Raw genomic sequence first — 18,456 nt, 5'->3', positions numbered from 1 at the left:
TCCAATGGAATATGTCAATGGGCTTTCAAGCCTGGCCCCTGGAACTTGGTGGTGGGCTGCAACCCTATAAGTATGAATTTTGCTGCAATTTGAATACTGATCTTTATTGTTCTCCACCTGAGTTTTCTACCACAGGTTTTGTTTTTGTATTCGACAACTGATAGATTTTGATGAAGACCCAGTGGATTGGTTTTCCTTCGGGAAAAAAAATAAAATAAATTTAAAAAAAAAAAAAAACAAGAGGGAGAGGGAGATAAAAAAAAAAATAAAAAAAAAAAAAAAAAAAATTTTCTGATAAAAAATAAATAAATAAATAAATTTAACTTCGACTTTGTAAAAGGAAGAGCTTTAAGTATAATATGATACAGGCATTATAGAAGACGAAGAAGAGAACCTTACTGGCGCCACCAAGGCAACAATTTCCAGTTTGGCTCAACAGAAACATATCTAAATGGAACTTCTAATTTGGTTGAGAACCAGCCTTTTTAGCCAAAAGTTTTTCTCCCTAGATGGAAACATATCTTGTTTCTAATATATATTTTCCTAACTTGGAAGTACAACACTACCATGGAATCTTACCCACAAGAAAATGGCACTCAAGGACACGGACAAGAAAACATAAGTGGGTGTATCAGGTATTGATAAAAGAGCAGCAGCACTATGTACAAGTAAAACCCTTGTAGTCCCTCATTTCCACATAAGATGGGAGACGAACTTCAAATTTCAACAGTCCAACCCATTCTATCCTCAATGAGACCCATTTGAATGCCTGTAAGGGTTGAGTACAATTCCTGAGACACAGAACCTTCTCCAGTTCTGTATTCGACCCTGCACAGATATTGGTAGATAGTCAAAAACTTATGGCTTAGAGAAAAGATACATGAGCAAACAGAAGTGACTACATATTACAAGAACAGAGTATCTATTTTTGAGGAATAACCAACTTATTTTTCAGATCCTTTGTTTTTATTTCTAGACACTCAAGAAATGTCAAAATGCAACAGTAGCTGTCCTGGATATAGTTTCTTTTAAGCCACATAATTGTCACCTCTAAGTTTTACCTAATAATCTCTACCAAAAAAAAAGGAAAAGTCTACCTAGAATAAGAGAAAAGTTTCCCTGAGCTGAGGGTTTTCGACTAGCACCCTCTCCCTCTCTCTCCTCCTTTTATGAGATGACTCCACTGCTTTCGTATGTACAAAACAGAAGCACATCCTTGCTCAGAGAACCCACACCCATAAAAGAAAATGCGACATTAAAGTATTGTCACATACCTAGAGAAAACTACTGAAGTTTCAATCACCATTAAGGAAAATTCTACAGCTATGATGCGCTTCTCTGTATGTGAAGCAAAATTTCTTATAATGAATAGTGAGATGCAAAAGACAGCAATCTAACTACTCAGACATATATTAATTCTTTGATGTGTTTTCTTTCAGCAGTTTCCCTTTTTTCATGTACATATACAAAATAAAGGCACAAAAAGTTTTGCAGTGTACCTTTTACCCTGATATGTAATACTGCCTACTGGACACACAACAACAGCAGTTCCCGTGCAGAAAACTTCATCTGCTTCAAGAAGCTCCTCAACTGGAATAGGCCGTTCCTCCACCTGATCAAATTGCAAAGTTGTTCAGTTCTCAATTGCATCCTTATAGAGGAAAATCGAAAACATGAATAAAGCTAACAGTCACAATAAAGAAACATCAAACCAGCCATATATGGAATTGAAAATGCATGGAATATGTTGACAGCCAGCATGGTAAAGTCAATTTTAATCTCAGTGGACAAAAAGAGGAGAGGAGAGAGGGGGGGATCACTTCATCTGAGCAGTCTGTTAAAGGAGAAAAAGCATGATATATTCATCAGTCGACAAATGCTTGTAACTTTGATCTGCTACAAGAATCACTCCACTCCTCAGTCCCCAACTGCTCCCTTAGACTCATATTCATAGGCAACATTAAAGATGTGAACATCTTTTTTGTATCAAAAAAAAAAAAAAACACAACCACAGCAGAGTTCTTTACTTCCACGAGGTAGTCGCAAGTAACTTTTAAGGAAATCAGGTTCACAAAAGAATCTACCAGACATGTGAAACTACCCCTTGAAGAACTTCTGTTGTTGGTAACATCCAGGAACCTGGTAACTGGAAGGTACTGAAGGGGCACTGCACATGGCATCTCCTTTTCCCTTACCCTCAGCTACTCCCCCCTCCACTACTCCCCCCTCCACTCCCTCCAGCCCTTCGTCTCCCACCTCTACTGAGACTATTCCACCAATTGCCACCGCTCCTGCTAAACCCTGGAGCTCCCTTTTCCTCTCCCCCAATCCCCCTGTTACTGATTTAGACCTTACTTTTTCCCCCCTGCCTCTGCAAACCTTGTCCCCTTAGCCTGTTGCCCCGCTTCCTCTATGGCCATTGGAATCCTCCGATGGCAATCTGCCATTCTTGGCCAATTCCTTGGTCCTGTCCCCCCCCCCCCCCACGGGTATCCTCAAATCTTCTCTTGCCAAACAGTGGAAAGCTCAAGGCCTCATGGAAACTCACCTTCTCGATTCGAATATCTATCTTTTCAATTTTGCCTCTCCGGATTGCAAGCCCCATGCCTTGGAAGGTCCCCTTTGGTTCGTCGGTAATTCTCCTATTTTCATAATACCTTGGGCTCCTTCATTGCCTCTCCACAAGGTCGACTTCAGAATCCTTCCCCTGTAGATCAATCTCCCTGGTCTCCCGCTAGAATTCTGGAATAATGATTGTCTGAGTCGCATTGGATCTGCAATTATAAAGCCCCTTCACTTTGATGCAAAAACTCTCAACATGGAAAGACTTTCTTATGCTAGGATTTTTTTGGAGTTTCCTGATGCTAAGCCCCTCCCATCTTTCCTCTCAATCGAAGATGATAATGGGTTGAAGTACGATCAAGTTATTGTCTACAACTGGGTGCCTGCTCGCTGCGACCCTTTGTTCCTCCTTTGGTCATGATTCTAATGTTTACTCGTCGTCTCTGCCAGCTTGTTCTCACTTCAGCCCTGCAGCTAACCCAACGCCATTGAATGACCGTACGCCCCTTGAAGTCCTACTGCTCCGCCAAAAACTATTGATGTTCTTGACAGTATCTTTGTTTCCACTGCAACTGTGCCGCCAAAAGCTTCGATTGCTAACACTTACCGAAGGAGAAAAAGACGTCACAAGCAATGTCCCACGATCTCTGCTCCCCAGGAAGCACAGAATCTCTCTGACTCTACCAGTCTGCTACCTGAAGTTGAAGGCAGGCCTTGTTACTACTCAAATTGTTGCCTCACCCTCTGCTACTGATGGTCCTTCCGCTGCCGACCGGTCACTGCAGGTAACCCTGTCTCATACCCTTGACTACTGAGCTCTAACATTCCATAATCTTGCAAACCTCAAAGACGATAATGCTGCTGACCCTTTGCTGCCTACCCCTCCTTCCCCTTTCGCCGTTTCCGCTGAACCTGAAAACCTCCCTGATGTCCCATTGAATTTATCCCTAACTTCAGCTAACCCCACTACCGCTTTGCCCATTTTACCCTTACCCCCAACCCCGTGTGTGGGGTCCACACAACCTTCTAACCCCCCTTGTGTCATTAACCTCTTTGGACCCACGCCTAGTTACCGCCCCAACTTTGCCCTTAATGGGCCTCCGCTTGCTCCGCCTAATGGACCCACCCTCCTATCCCTTAGCTGAATTTCTTTAACCCTTCTAGTCCTCTGAACTGTTCAACAGCCCACCATAACCACACAGCTACCCCCACTTTGGCCCAAGCTCTCTCCCCAGAACCATCTTCTCCTATCTCGATTCATCTATAGGCCCAGATCTTTTTGAAATCCCTTCCCCTTTGGATTCCACCTTATGTGAGATCCCCCCCCTTTTCTTTGCTTTACTCATCTGGAAGTAGCTTTCACCCCCCCCCCCACCCAATGCTAACCACAGCCCCAATAGCCATATGGTTGCCCCACCCCCTTCTTGTTACAATGTTTGACATTTTTATTTGGAATGTCAGGGATATCAACTCCCTTGCTAAACAAATGGAAGTAAAGAATTCCCTTAAAAAAGTTTCCCTTTGTGCTCTCCTTGAGACCCATGTCCATTGTGCTAATGTCCATTGGATTGCTCAAGCTATTGCCCCCTCTTGGTCCTTTCTTTTTAATTATGCTCATTCCCCCAATGGTCGTATATGGATTCTTTAAGACCCCTCTAAATTCCAAATCTCTCTCCAAAATTCCTCTCCACAATTTATGCATCTCAGTATCTCCACTTCCTCCACTTCTCCCCCCTTCTTTCTCGCCATCATCAATCACGGATATCCGTTCAATCTCCTCCTCCATTGCGGGTCACCCTTGAGGCATTGGTGGGGATTTTAACATTGTCCGGTTTTCCAATGAGCATGTTGGTGGTTATCCTCCTCACCCTACCGTGATTGATGCATTTAACTCTTGTGTCAATGACTCTTGTCTTTCTGATCTCCGTTGGTCGAACCATCTCCTTAGATGGAATAACCGCAAGGTAGGAACTGCCAAAATTGCTTTGAAACTTGATTGTTTCCTCACTAATGATTCTTGGCTCTCTTGCTTCCCTTCTTCCCATGTCTCCTTCTCCCCCTCTAGTCTTTCTGATCACTCCCCATGTCTAGTCCATATCCTTCCCCCCCCCCGTCTTTGGGTACTAAATCACTCAAATTCTTTGATATGTGGACTTCCAACTCTTCCTTCCTCCCCATTGTTAAGAAGGCTTGGGAGAAGCCTGTCCATTGTCATTCTCTCCCCCTCATAGCTTTTGCCCGTAAGCTCAAGAATACCAAAGCATCCCTTCGTACTTGGAATTCTTCCACTTTTGGAAATATCTCCTCTAAGGTCAATTCTTGTCACTCGGATCTCCTCCGAGTCCAGTCCCTCCTTAAAGTTGACCCTTTCAACTCTTCCTTGGCGGAAAATGAGAAATCCCTTTCCATGGATCTCTCCTCCCTTGTCTCCCAAAAGGAAAGTTTCCTCCGCCAGAAAGCTAGAATCAAATGGCTTAAGCTCGGGGACTCCAATACTGCCTACTTACATCGCTCCCTCAAAGCTTGCCAAAATTATAACTCCATTCCCAGCCTCCTAGATAGCAACGGTACTTGGATCTCCGATCCCCCTAGTATCAAGTCTGAAGTTGTTTCCTTCTTCTCGAATCTTCTCTTCCCTCCCTCCCTCCCCTCCCCACACCCCCCCCCTTTCCCTTTGGTCTCCTCAATAATTCCTTGACCCTTCCTCTGTTTCATCTCTTTGTGTCATCCCTTCTTCTGAAGAAATCCTCCTGACCATCCAATCCCATAAAGCTAATCGTGCTCCAAGGCCTGACGGCTTCAGTATGGGCTTCTTCCTTGCCTCTTAGGATTTAATTGAGGGAGACCTTGTGAGAGCCATTCGTAGTTTCTTCTTCAACCCTTCTCACCTTTCTTCCATTAATCAAACTTTCTTGTGTCTCATCCTCAAAAACCAGGTGCTGCCTCTCTCTCGGATTTCCGCCCTATATCCCTTTGGAACCTCCTCTATAAATTCATTTCTAAGTTTCCAATGAATAGGCTCAAGAAGGTTATGCCCTTACTTGGGAGCCCCAACCAATCCGCTTTTATCTCTGGTCGTAGTATTGCAAATAACATTCTCCTCTGTGCGGAGATCATTCGTGGCTTTGATAGGTCCTCCCACTCCCCTGTTGGTGTCTTGAAGGTTGACCTCCATAAAGCATTTGATTCTATATGTTGGGACTACATTAGTGATGTCCTATCTTCCATAGGATTCACACCCTCATTTATCCATTAGACTGAGATCTACATATTCACCCCCCCCCACCTCCACATCACTAATGGTCCCCCGCAGGGTATTCCCTCTTTGTTGGTATTGCCAAGGTGCCCCCTTTCCCCTTACCTTTTCTCCTTAATCTTGGAGATCCTCTCCCGTATCCTCCAATTGAAAACCGACCAGCTCCTCATCTCCCCCATTCCCAAATCTCTAAGTCCCTCAATCTCACTCACCTTATTTTCACTGATGATTTAATGATTTTCTCCAAAGCTGATCACTTGACCATCTCCCCATCCCAAGCCCCTCTCCTCCTCTCTCGACTCCCTTTGACCTCGGGTCAATCTGATAAAACACTCCTCCGGTATCGGACTATGTGCACCTCCCCTCCGGCCACGGCAAACCGGTCCTCCCGATCGCTACCGGTCACCGCTATCCTGGAGACTAACCCTCACCACCGCCCCCATGCTCGACCACATCCGCAAGAAGCTTCAACTTTGGAAGGGCAAGCTCCCCACAGTCGATAATGCTCATCACCGCCTCCAATCCTACCTATGGTGTGGTATCTCCAACCCCAAACCACCACCAGCATGGAATCACTCTTGTGTTGTCCTTGAAAGAGCAAGAAGCCGCGCCCCACCGTTAGGGCACCACGCGTCCAAAATCCAAAGGTGACATCGTTTTCATAGTGATGAGGAGATGCGAGGCGGTTTAGACTAGTTGAGGCGATGAGTCGACAAGGCACCCTCCAAGGCGCTTTGAGGTGGTCGAGGCATTTTAAGTGAAATTTTGGTTGTGATTGTAAATGAAAATGTATTATGGAAGAAAGAAAAAAAAAGATAATATTCTAGTCATCCTATATGGCATACATTGATGAATTCATCTGTCTTGGTGATAATAAAGCTTCTATTCTTTCTTTTTTCAGGTAGCAAATGAACCTTCTATTCTGAAAAAGACGAAACAGTAATGAAGAAAATTGGTTTTTCAACAAACAAGGTCCTAGGTAGAGATCATTAGGCTTTAACATGCTAGTTTTCAAATTGGAATAGGTTACTAATTATGGATCATTAGGTTCTAATTGCGAATTGATTCTCTGCCTTCAATTTGGCATTATTGATTTTGTTTAAAATAATAATAATAATAAAATAAAAGGTGACCGCCTTATGACCTAACAATAAGGCGACGGTCGCCTAACGACCCCGGAGGACGCCCGGACGCCTAGGTGACGCCTTAACAACTATGGAAGGTGGCCTTGGTATTCGTCATATCCTGGATGTCAATCTAACCTATCTCCTTAAACTCATCTATAAAATTGTTCCAAGCAGGATTCCATTTGAGTCCATTGGGTCTACTCTTACCTTCTTAGATTGGACTCCTTTTGGTCCGCCTCCATACCCTCCAACTCTTTCTGGGCTTGGAGAAAGCTCCTTCTGCTAAGACCACACGCTCTCTCTGCGATCTCCACCCTTATTTCCAGTGGCTCCTCAACCTTCTTCTAGCTCGATCCGTGGCATCTGATGGGCATTCTTTTACCCTCCTTGGCCGTCACACTGTCTATGATACTTGCATCCCCCAAGTCCACCCCTCTTTCCTCTTTCATCTCCATTGGCTCCTGGTCCCCCCTCCCCACACCCTAATCTCACACTAAGTCTGGGATTTAGTTCCTACCCTTTTGGATTCCCCCCCATTACCTCATTGTTAGGTCTCCCGTCCCCCTCCAAAATCTTCTCCACTTCCTCAGCTTGGAACCTCCTTCATTCCCCTTCCCCCCAACCCTCTTGGCTCCCTTTGGTTTGGTTTAAAGGTAATATCCCTCTGTCACTCCCTAACCCTTTGAAGAGCCCTAAACCTTGCCCTCCCCACCCAATCCCTCCTCATTAGCCACCATATCCCAGTTAGCCCCAATTGCATCCTTTGTTGGAATGGTTCAAAGGACCATTAGCACTTTTTCTTCTCTTGCCTTTTTTCCAATTCCCTTTAAGGACAAGCCCTAGCTTCTATTTGGCTTCACTTGCAGCATTCTTTTGGCTTTGCTCGGGATTGGTCTTGGGATTTGAGAAATTCTTCAGGTTCCTCCATTTGCGATTGGATTGGTAAGCTTGCTTTTTGTGCCACTATCCATCATCTGTGGTGGGAACGCAATCTTAGAAGATGGACATCCAAATCCTACTCTATTGACATGATTTGGAATGTCATCCGGTTTGATGTTTTTGCTCTATTGACATGACAAGGAACAAGCTCATTGTTGTCTCCAGGGGTCTTAGACCCTTAGCTACTCTCCCTGGTCTCCTTGATGGCTGGTTCCCCCCCCCCCCCCTTCATCCATTGTTCCTTTTTGGCTTTTAATTTAATTATTCATTCATCCCCCACACACACACACACAAAACAAAACAAAAAAAAGAAAAGAAAAGAAAAGAAAGAAAGAATCTACCAGACAAAAGAATGCAGAAAGAAAATTCCATTTTAGACATGGATGTATACTTAGGTGATTTACACTTCACAATATATGTAGCTAACAACCATTTCAGTAGACTTTCCCATGATAATGCACATGTTCAATCTAGACCTCCATACACCAATTAAAGGAAACCAGGTTCATAAAAGTGTCAAAATTTGTAAGAATGATCACCTGGTATCCATGATCACGAGCAATGTCAATGATGCTTTTTCTTGTGATTCCAGGTAAAACAGTTATACCAGAAACCGGTGTTGAAATAGTTTTGTCCTACAACAATAGAAACAGCGAAGTACTTAAGACTTGTCTGAATACAAGAACCAGTCAGATGGGGCTGGAGAAAAGTTGGAACACCAAAAAAACTTCACATAAGCTAAGAAGTTAATCATCTGCAAAGAGAACCCTAAGTTATTATTTTTATTTTTTTTATATATATATTTTACATTACCTTTATTAGCTGTGAGCCAATCCCCAACTATTGACCTTATGTCCTCTCAAATGTCCTCACAATTCCTCCATCTCATAAGCAATGACCCATTATTACATTCCAGGTCTACCATTTTGTCCATTCTAATGTATTGAGTCTTACTTACTCACCTATCTCCAAATTTGGAGCTTCATCATTTTCTCCCCTATCTTTAGTTGGAAAATTCATCACTTCCAATGAGGGCCCATTTCTATCTATTACCGAGGACATACAGGATGCTGTACAACTTAAAAGATCTAACACTGAGGCCCCCAGCGAAAAATGACAATTTTATCCTTTTGCAGGATAGTTTCTGTCGGGGAACAATACTAAGGTACAGGAACTTGAACCAAAACTACCAATTGTTCCAACTAGTAATACCTTCAGAATAAAAATATTACAAGAAGCAACCTCCTCCAGATAATTCTTTGTCTTAGAATCCAGGAATAGAACGTCAGTGAATCCTTTACTCTTTGCTTGAGACTGTGCTTTCAGAACCTGCAAGAAAGATGCCACAGGCAAGAAATTCAAAGATAGGCATTAAGATAACAAGACTATGGAAGGCAAAAAGACACCTTGAGATGAAAAGCTTCAATAGCACTCTGCCTTGAAACAAAAATGGAGTTACAGAGAGAATTTTCAAGAAATATTTACTGAGATTTTTTTGGGGGCAGTACCAAAGTCTTTTTCTTTAGGTCACAGGGTTGATCTTTGACAGTACTGAAAAGACATTGGAAAGAACTTACCATTTTCAGGTAAAATAAGACTAATTAAGTATCAGCACTTTCACACAATAATAATTCTTGGATGGTGTTAGGATGTTAGGATGAGGGACCCAGAATATACAAAAGTGTTGCTTACCGGAGCATAGTTGGATATGGATTTCACACCTCCAGCTCCACCAAGGGTGGCACGGTGAAATTCGTCTTCCACAAGCAGGTTAATGGGCGCCAAACCCTCCTATACCAGAATAAAACAATATTGCCAGACAGAAATTTGATTTATCAATGAAAACCTCACTCTGAAATTTAAATGGGAAAAGAAAAATAAATAAATAAAAAGGAGAAGTAAACTTACTTTGAAATAGGTTCCAACAGGTGAAGCATAGATGATGAATGAGTACTCTGGTGCTGGTGCCAAACCCAGCATAGCTCCACTTCCCATAAGCAAAGGCCGAAGATATAAAGACCCTTTTCCAGGAGGAGGTACCTATTTCCAAAATTGCAAATCAAAAAGAGAAACTAGAAGAAAAAATTAAGTGGTAGATGCATTCCTTCCAGAAGGAAAAAGAAAATTACCCAGCGCTTGTTTGCCAAGACGGTTTGCTTCACGGCATCAACAAACTGCTCAACAGATGGTGACTGCATACACATTCTCTCCGCACCCGTTATCATACGCATAGCATTCTGTTCTGGGCGAAAGAGAAGCATACGACCGTCTTCTTTCCGGAATGCTTTTAGACCTTCAAATAATCCCTGTTTAAAATTTGAAAAGTAAAACACAGCACCATGTATTCTAACTTTATATGCTAAAAGTCTATTATGACTAGGTCGGCAAGTAAACCTAATTGTTATGACACCATACGAAAAGCCTCTGTCTGGAAACCTAGCTGCATTTCGGTTTTCATGGGATCTTGAAAAAAGTTTCAAAAAAGTATGCTCATCTTGTGTAGTAAAAAGTTTAAAGCAGGATTTTGATATGCTTGTATAATTCTGAATCTTCATAATATTCAATCAGAAAATCTGATTGAAGAAGAATTATCCCAAATGAGGAAGGGACGGACCCCTAGTAGGGGATGTTCCTTGGAGGTTGCTTTGATCATGGTTTGAAATCTCGCGAGATCTCAAGATATCTCATTTTTTTAAGAAGGCAAGACGAGATGAAGGGCCAGATTCCCACATCTCACTCGAGATCCCGCCTATCTCGCCAGAACTTTCCTCAGATCTCACCATATCTTACTAGAACTCCCAATTTTTTGCAGATTTCAGCGGGATTTTCACTTGCAACTACTATTAGCACATCTACAACACCAAAGGAAGATCAACCATTCTATGCTTGTCTTATGAACTTATGAGTTATGACTTATATAAAAGTTATAATGGTTGAATAATTTTATTGTTCTATTCTCGATAGTCAAGATTGTGAGATTCATATGAATGGAATTTTGATGACATTTAAGTTATTTGATGTATTTAATACACTTGCTTTTTATTTATATGCCTTTAAGGTTCTATATTACATGTTATATAACCTTACATCTCCAATCCTACAGCATTTCGGTTTCACAATTAGGGTCGACTTAGAACTCATACTTAGGGTTGTTTTCTCACAAATCCAACATCCACCAATGTGTTTAGAAGGCCAAAATTAGGCTACTACCAAGTTTGAGCCTAATCTAGACCCTAAAACTCACTGAGATGGGCCATCGAGTTGGCCCAAAAAAAAAGACCATATGTCGACCAAGATCTCGCCAACTCGATCGAGATCTTGAACCATGGTTTTGATCACTGTTTTCCTCCTCTTCATTCCCCACCACACCTTTTCCATTTTTCAAGGCTACAATTATTGTTGAGGAACTCTGTTTGGACTTAACTAAGCAAGTGAAATACAACACTTCACCATTTGCCACATGGTAATATTGGGTTCGTCCATCTAATAGAGGACCACACACACATGTCAATGGCCAAATTTTAGCCCAAAATAAGCAAGGAGCATTGCTCAAACTCTCATTCAAAGTTATTTAGGAGATTACCAAAATGCCATCAAACAGAGATGAATGTAAAATGGCATCTTTTATAATTCTAGCCACTTTCTCTGCATAGTTTAGCTGAAATTGTACCAATGAGATGATTGTTTAGCCCTCTTATTACAAGGACTAGCCATGTGTTGTCATGTGACAAATAGTAAAGATTGTACGCTAGGGAGAGTGATGGGGGGAAAGAATCCCTAATTTATATTTTGAAAACAATCAATGGATACTAGCCTGTGCATAATTTAGGACTCCGGACGCAGGGCTCAACTCAATGTTCCCAAAGCGCTTGAGTTCACCATGTGAAAACTTCTCCTTGGCTGAACACTTCATCATGTACATATAATCAGTGGGCACAAGACCATATCCAAGGTTATCCCAGTCCAAATCAGCATATTCATCATCTCCCCTGTTACAATTTCACCAAGATATATTAGTTCCAGAAAAGAAGTGCATTCACTGGAAGGAAACAGTTGAAATGTAATGCAGGCAAAGAAATTCACATAAAGATGGGCTCAAATTGACATCTGTTGGGATGGATGAAACCATCGTATTTTACATAACCAGCAACTACAAAGTAAAATTGCAAATAGAGTGATACTAAAACAATAAGTTGGGCAGTGAGCCACTAACTCTGTTTGCTAAAGCCCCAGAACCAACTAGTTGATGTCTTATAAATGGCCATTTAGAATTATGGCTTCTTCTTATGTATTACAAATTTACAACGAGTGCATGGGAGAAACTAGTTGACTCATGAAAAGTCCTACAAACATAGCGGGATCTAAAGTTCAGTCAAAAGGTCGAAAGCCAGGAAATATCACTGCTGATCCATTTAGGAATCCTCACACTACAGAATATGCACGAAGAAACATGAGTACAGAAAGTACATATCACCTCTCAAGGTGCCTACTTAAACATTTCTAGAGCTAAAAAATAGCAACAAATTTTGAAGGAGGCACGACATCACTATAGGATCAAATAGCATGATTTTACATATCAGATATACCTGAAAGTAGCAGGTTCACAAACTTGTTGTAGAGAAGGTGCAGCTTGAGAAGTAAAGAACTGCAAGGATGCAAAAAGGAAGTCAACTGCCTGTCAAATTCAATATCACATTTTCATTCTAATTAAAGCAAAATGCTGGCAGAATATGAAGGAAAAAAAGCATAAGAGAAACAGGTAATAACTTGGACGAAAAAAATCAGCCAGAGTAGCTCGAAAAACTCCTTTTATTCACGCCATCCATGATGATATATGTAAATTGTTCCCCTTAGACACTTCGTCGAGCACCTGCTGTAACTACTCTAAACGCTTAATCTTTGCGAGAATGTTGAGTATAACATCGTTAACCACATCTTATAGGCGTGTAACCTCCAAATCTCCGGGTCTTCCCCTGCAAAGCAGGTTTCATTTTTTCGATCACTGATAAGCCACATCCGTCTAGGGCATAAAGCCACCACCGAATCATCTTCATCGGCAGAAACGAGATGTCACGACACCGTGCCATGAAATTCAGATGGGGTTTGGCGCCGAGGGCGCTAGCAGTGTGGAGCCTCCCCACGAGAAATTTTGGGAATTTCCAGGGAAGGGATGGACGATGAGAACGAGGCGAAAAAAGCCATGGACGTTTGTCTCGGCTTGGTCCGGGTCATCTCGGTTCGGTCAACCGATCCTGCAGTTAAATTAATCAACTGGAATCGGGATCGATGAGCCTATTTAATTCCGATTTTCCTAGCCAATGTTCTTCTTACCCAAAAAAAAAATGAATCAATGATGTTCCGGAATCCGATGTGAAAGATTTTTCAAAGGATTTTGACCAAAAAAGGAAAACTACAGCTATTACGGCGACTTTTGCGGTCCCAAAGGCTGGCTTGTTCAGAACTTATCCGAAGGCAGAGAAGTTGAACTCTTAACGCTTCTTCTCCGGCGGGTCGGAATGTAGAGAAGAACTAATCCGTTCTACATGGAATCGTATATTAACAAGATCTCCAGAGAAAGAACTAATTAGCACAGAAAACAGGGGAGCGAAAAGATGGAGCAATGAAAAACCAAGGAAAACAATGCTCTTTTAGCCTAACTACTAAACAATCGGATGAAGACGTAAGTTATACGAACATATAAGCAATCGTAACAGGAAGAGTTCGGAGAAACAAAATCAAAATGAACTATAAAAGAAGAACTAACCTTGGAAAAATAAGAACCATATCTCGACAAGGAAATCAAACTTGTAGGATTGATTGAATTACTCCTCTGCAACATGATTGCTTCTCCTTTTCTTGAAGAACTACAGTACGATTTAAACCGAAATTCAGGTTAACCAGAGACAAAAATCAAGTAGAAAGAGAAGAAAAAGATGAAAAGAGTCTGAATTACAAGAACCGTGTAGTGATGGAGCTTCCGAATTAATATAGATTTACGACGTGATATGATATTCCACTGAATGCAAAGAATGAAGAAGAGTTATATAGGGGAGGACGGATGGAAAATGGAGAAATAACTGAAGGAAAACGATGAATCTGAAACAGTTATTGTTTAATTGTTGTTGCCTCTTTGCTACTTTTTGTGATGGATTTGGATAGACGAGCTACGTTGGCGCACATAAGCCAAAGCTTGGCTGTATCGCGTAAGAGCCGTAAGACTGATCAACTTCTTAACGGTAGGTAAATGTAGACTTCATAGAAGGTTACTTTAGTCTTTTTCTAAGGAGGATGGGAACGAAAGTTTTATACTTTTATGCAGGAAGAAAACGCTAAAAGCAGTAAAGCCATTACTGCACAGGTGGAGCCCATGCCAGAGAGGATTTCCCCATGCGTCTTTGAAGTTTTGCTGCAGCGTCAAGGATTTGCATGGTGGAGGTCAGATTAGTAATTTTCCTAGTAAAATTAATTATGAAAATATAAATGAAAAATAGAAATTGTTAATTTTATTTTTTTTAGTAAATATATATTTTATTAGAAAGAATAAAAACAATCGATTAAACCACCTAGTTGGCAAAAGACTACACAACCAAGGATTGGAAAACAACCCAATTGTCTTACTCGGAATAGACAGAGCCTTCTTTGCTAGGAAATCTGCCAAACCATTGGCATCCCGACAAACATGAAAGAAATTAGAAGAAACACAAGTAGAGGATAGAAGTAATGCATCCTCCAAAATACCCCCAACCTCAATATGAATATTTTCATTATGAGTAATTAAAAAGAAGTCACAGATTAGTTATCAGTAAAGACACAGAGAGAAATGATAACCAGCGGGGTTGATAACATCCTGTTAAGGCTTGATGTATCACTATTGCTTAAGCAAGATATCATATCGTAGAAATCCTTGTGAGGAATGCAAGAAGGACCTCCTTTGTTTGAGAGACTCACCCAGCATAACCAATGCTTTTTGTATTATCGATCCCAAGTTTATAAACCGGGTTGACAAACCAAAAAAAAATTTGCATCACAAACAAATTTAGGAATATAAATCATCGATCTAAAATAAAATCCTTGAAGGCCAAATGCCATCGCTTAGTAGCTTCACTAGATATCACATCGTGAAAATGTAGAGATAGAGAAATTATTAGAAGGACCTCCTTTGTATTGAGTAGTTCAGATCGCATGAATTCCAAATGTTTTTTTGTATTATCATCGCAAAGCTTAATTCACTTGCATCACAAACAAATTTAGGATCGACATCGGTGTCATGATTTTTAAGGGAACTAGCAATAAATAGTCAATCCCATGGATCCCACATGAAGCTTTGATTTGAAGCAATTCCCATTTTATTTTTTTGTTGCTAAACCAGGTTTCCAAGGCTTTGGCCTAACTAATTCGGTGTTAGAAAAGTGGTTTAGCAACCACAACAACAGTGGGTGAGTCTCCCAAGGTCGGATTATTTTGCATATAAAAGGTTTTAATACAAAAACCTTATCACAAAGGCGAACATAGATACGCACTTGGACCAACTCCCGTTGGTTGAAGCCTTCTAAATCCTTATTCTATACTCCACTGCTTTAAATAGTTATAGAGGTACCCTGAAATGTTCTTTCATAAAAAAAAAAATGCAGCGTGTGTTTTGATTTTTTTTTTCCATAAAAACGTAAAATTAATGTTTCGTGATAGTCTGTCTCATTAGTAGAATATAATGAAAATGGAAGAAAGGACTTTACTAAGAAAAAAAGGGTGAAGACAAGGAAACCTGACTTTGATTTGCCAAGCAATTGGCTTTGAGTCCTAATCATCTCCTTTGATGGATAGCAACCCTCTGATGGCTATTGATAAAAAAAATTACAGGAGGCCTAAAATTACAGGAGGCCTACAAAATGAAGGTGATGGTTTTTATTTTTATTTATTTTTATTAATTTTTATCTATGGGAATCACATTGTTTGTGGTTGTAAAACTGTCGGGAGAGCATATAGTACTTCCAATCAAGGGAGATGATCCACACTCAATGGCTTTGATGTCCTAAACTCATTTTAACAAGGTTGGAACAGTTGGAACTTAGAAGTATCCGTAGTTCTATTTGATCAAAAAATTGTCACATGAGACTTGAATCCAAATTTCTTTCAAGAAAGAAATACTAATGCATGAAGAATGTCCAATCATTCTAGCTTGTATTATCTTCCATCTCTACTCTAAAAGAGATAAATAAATTAATTTTTTTTTTTTTTTTTTTTTTTTTTTAGTGATGTAACTCAAAAAAATTGTCTTGACCGCCAAAATAAATCTGGACCATAGACAGTTTAGCACTGCACAATTATTATGCAGCAATGAAGCTCAACTTCAAATAAATACATTCATTACTATTTAAAGCTATCACAAAACTGAGCTCCTATATCAATACCCTTTTACTTAATTATTCCCATTCATGGTCCCTTTTTGAAATATTTGAATTTTCTTACCCATACTTTATAAAATTCATGAACATCGATTTCTTTTTCTTTTCCTTTTTATTTATTTATTTATTTAGAGATAGATATATATATATATGTACAAGGCACATGGAAGTCTCGATCTCATCAAATAATGTATAGAATAAATTTGGTAAAGATTTTTAGCGAGACCATACAACCCATCATGTTTGATATTTCTCAAACACTTCCTAGTTTATCCATTGGTGGAACATTTTATGCTTATTTAAGCGACAAAGTGCCTAATTCTCACATGGTCGAATAGCATTAAATTCAACAAATCGAACTCAGTTGGGTTTTGGGTTCAGCCGTTCAGGCAATGATTTCTGACTAGAACTTGAAAAAATGGAACTGATAGAAACCGATTCCAGTGCCTTTCTCAGTCACTTCTTGAACACTATTGATAGTTAGGAATGAGATTTTCGTCCATTAAAATAGGATTTAACTGAAAAGTAGAGATTTATCATTTTAAATAATCTTGGGATCTCATATCTGATCTTTTATCTACTATTAAATTGGACTCAGAGCCTTAGAAAATAAAAATTGGGACTTAGATATGACCTTTGATAGCATACAAACAAATTCATGGTTGGTAACCCATAAAGATATATAGGTGCTGATCTACTATGGTGGATTTATATGGAAAAGATACCCTTTTACTTAGTTCCATTCATGGCCCCTTTAAAAAAAAATGAACCTTTATACTTGTAATTGATATAATTTATAAATACCAATTTTTTTCTTCCTTTTCTTAAGATAGACAAAAAGGCACATGGAAGGTTCTTGATCTCATCGAATAATGTATAGAATAAATTTAGTAAAAAAAATTGGTGAGACCATACAACCACCATGTTAGATGTTTCTAGCTCTCAAACACTTCATAATGTTGTTTGGTTTAGGTGTCTTGTATTCTGTGGGTCCATGTAATTATGGTTTTGATTGTATTTGTAATTCAAATAGGGTTTGAGTCAATTAATTACTAATACTGAGGTAAAATCGTAATTACATTGGGATTAGGGTTTTAGGTTTTCTTATAAATAATCTCGTGGGATAATCTATAGATATCAATCTCTGTAGGAGATTGGAGAACCTATCACGAGAATAAGAATTGGGGGCAGAGAGTTGTGCATCCATTATCCCTAACAAGATAATGTATCTTGATCTCATATATTATTGTAAATGAGGGCATACAGAGAACAAACCCTTTGGGAATGTGATGGCCGGGGGGGGGGACTAGAGGGAATGGAGGATCGAACCACAGACTTCCTAAGACTTTAGGCTTCTAATAAGAGATTGCCTCCCAATGTTCTAGAAGTGCACTCGCATCTATTAAATTGGACTTAGAACTATAAAAGAAAATTAAACTTAAATCCGACTTCTAGTAGCATATGAACAAATAAACGGTAGATGGCACACAAAGACGTACGTCCTGATCTGCTATGGTGGATTTATATGGAAAATTGATAAAGTCATCGATATATGGGTAGGGCATTGGTTAATATTATATTTGAATATCATACATATATTAAGAATCAATTTTTCTTATGGGAATATAAAATATTCACATTTCGTACAAAATATGGCAAAGTTGAAAACGTGCATATTGAATGGACATACCTTATTACCAAAAAAATAAAAAAAAAGACATACCTAGGATTCTCGTTACTCCATATTTTTTTATTTTTCATGGGACGTTTTTTCAATATTTGACATAGACAGACATTATTAAATCAGTCCCACTTGACTTATCATAGTCTTAGCTGGTAGCTGATACATCTTAAACGTGCTGCTATTATTATTATTATAAAGATTTTTACGTATATATTTTGAGTGGATCATAAATGAAGTTGGTCACATTAGTGTAACATAAGTTTCATCTAGACTATCACTCTCAACCCCCGTTAAATGTATTTAAATTTTAAACTTGGAGGCAGGGTGCGAAGTTTTGCCCCATATTGCCGGTTCGCTAGGTAGCGACGAGCGATATGGATATATCTCGCCAATATTTCAGCGAGATATGACATCTATGGTTCGACCGTGCGACAGAGATGCGTGGGAAAAGAACAACAAAGGAGTAATGTGGGGGTTCACTTCCAT

The 18,456-nt window shown here is 39.9% G+C and overlaps 1 protein-coding gene across 5 annotated transcripts; it reads right to left on the bottom strand.

The window, feature by feature from the left end:
• Positions 1-291: 291 nt before the first annotated feature.
• LOC149017678 (branched-chain-amino-acid aminotransferase 3, chloroplastic-like) lies at positions 292-14,082 on the bottom strand. Of its 5 annotated transcripts, none has more exons than XM_089152000.1 (11): positions 13,838-14,082; positions 13,649-13,748; positions 12,471-12,529; positions 11,699-11,873; positions 10,014-10,190; positions 9,793-9,924; positions 9,577-9,675; positions 9,097-9,213; positions 8,424-8,519; positions 1,500-1,612; positions 292-828 (listed from the first exon to the last, which is right to left on the bottom strand). In XM_089152000.1, exons 2-11 carry the CDS (start codon positions 13,721-13,723, stop codon positions 717-719), a joined length of 1,155 nt encoding a protein of 384 aa, XP_089008126.1. In that variant the 5' UTR covers positions 13,724-13,748; positions 13,838-14,082; the 3' UTR covers positions 292-716. The 5 variants fall into 5 exon arrangements, with proteins under 5 accessions (XP_089008126.1, XP_089008128.1, XP_089008125.1 ...); XM_089152002.1 differs by having other exon boundaries at positions 13,649-13,739; XM_089151999.1 differs by having other exon boundaries at positions 13,844-14,082.
• Positions 14,083-18,456: the final 4,374 nt, after the last annotated feature.

This window comes from Hakea prostrata, chromosome 4, assembly GCF_041222555.1.
Source record: "Hakea prostrata isolate BN-2017 chromosome 4, UWA_Hpros_2, whole genome shotgun sequence".
In the NCBI taxonomy this organism is placed as follows: domain Eukaryota; kingdom Viridiplantae; phylum Streptophyta; class Magnoliopsida; order Proteales; family Proteaceae; genus Hakea; species Hakea prostrata.
The sequence above is the reverse complement of the archived record's forward strand: the minus strand, read 5'-3'. Positions and strand labels throughout refer to the sequence as shown.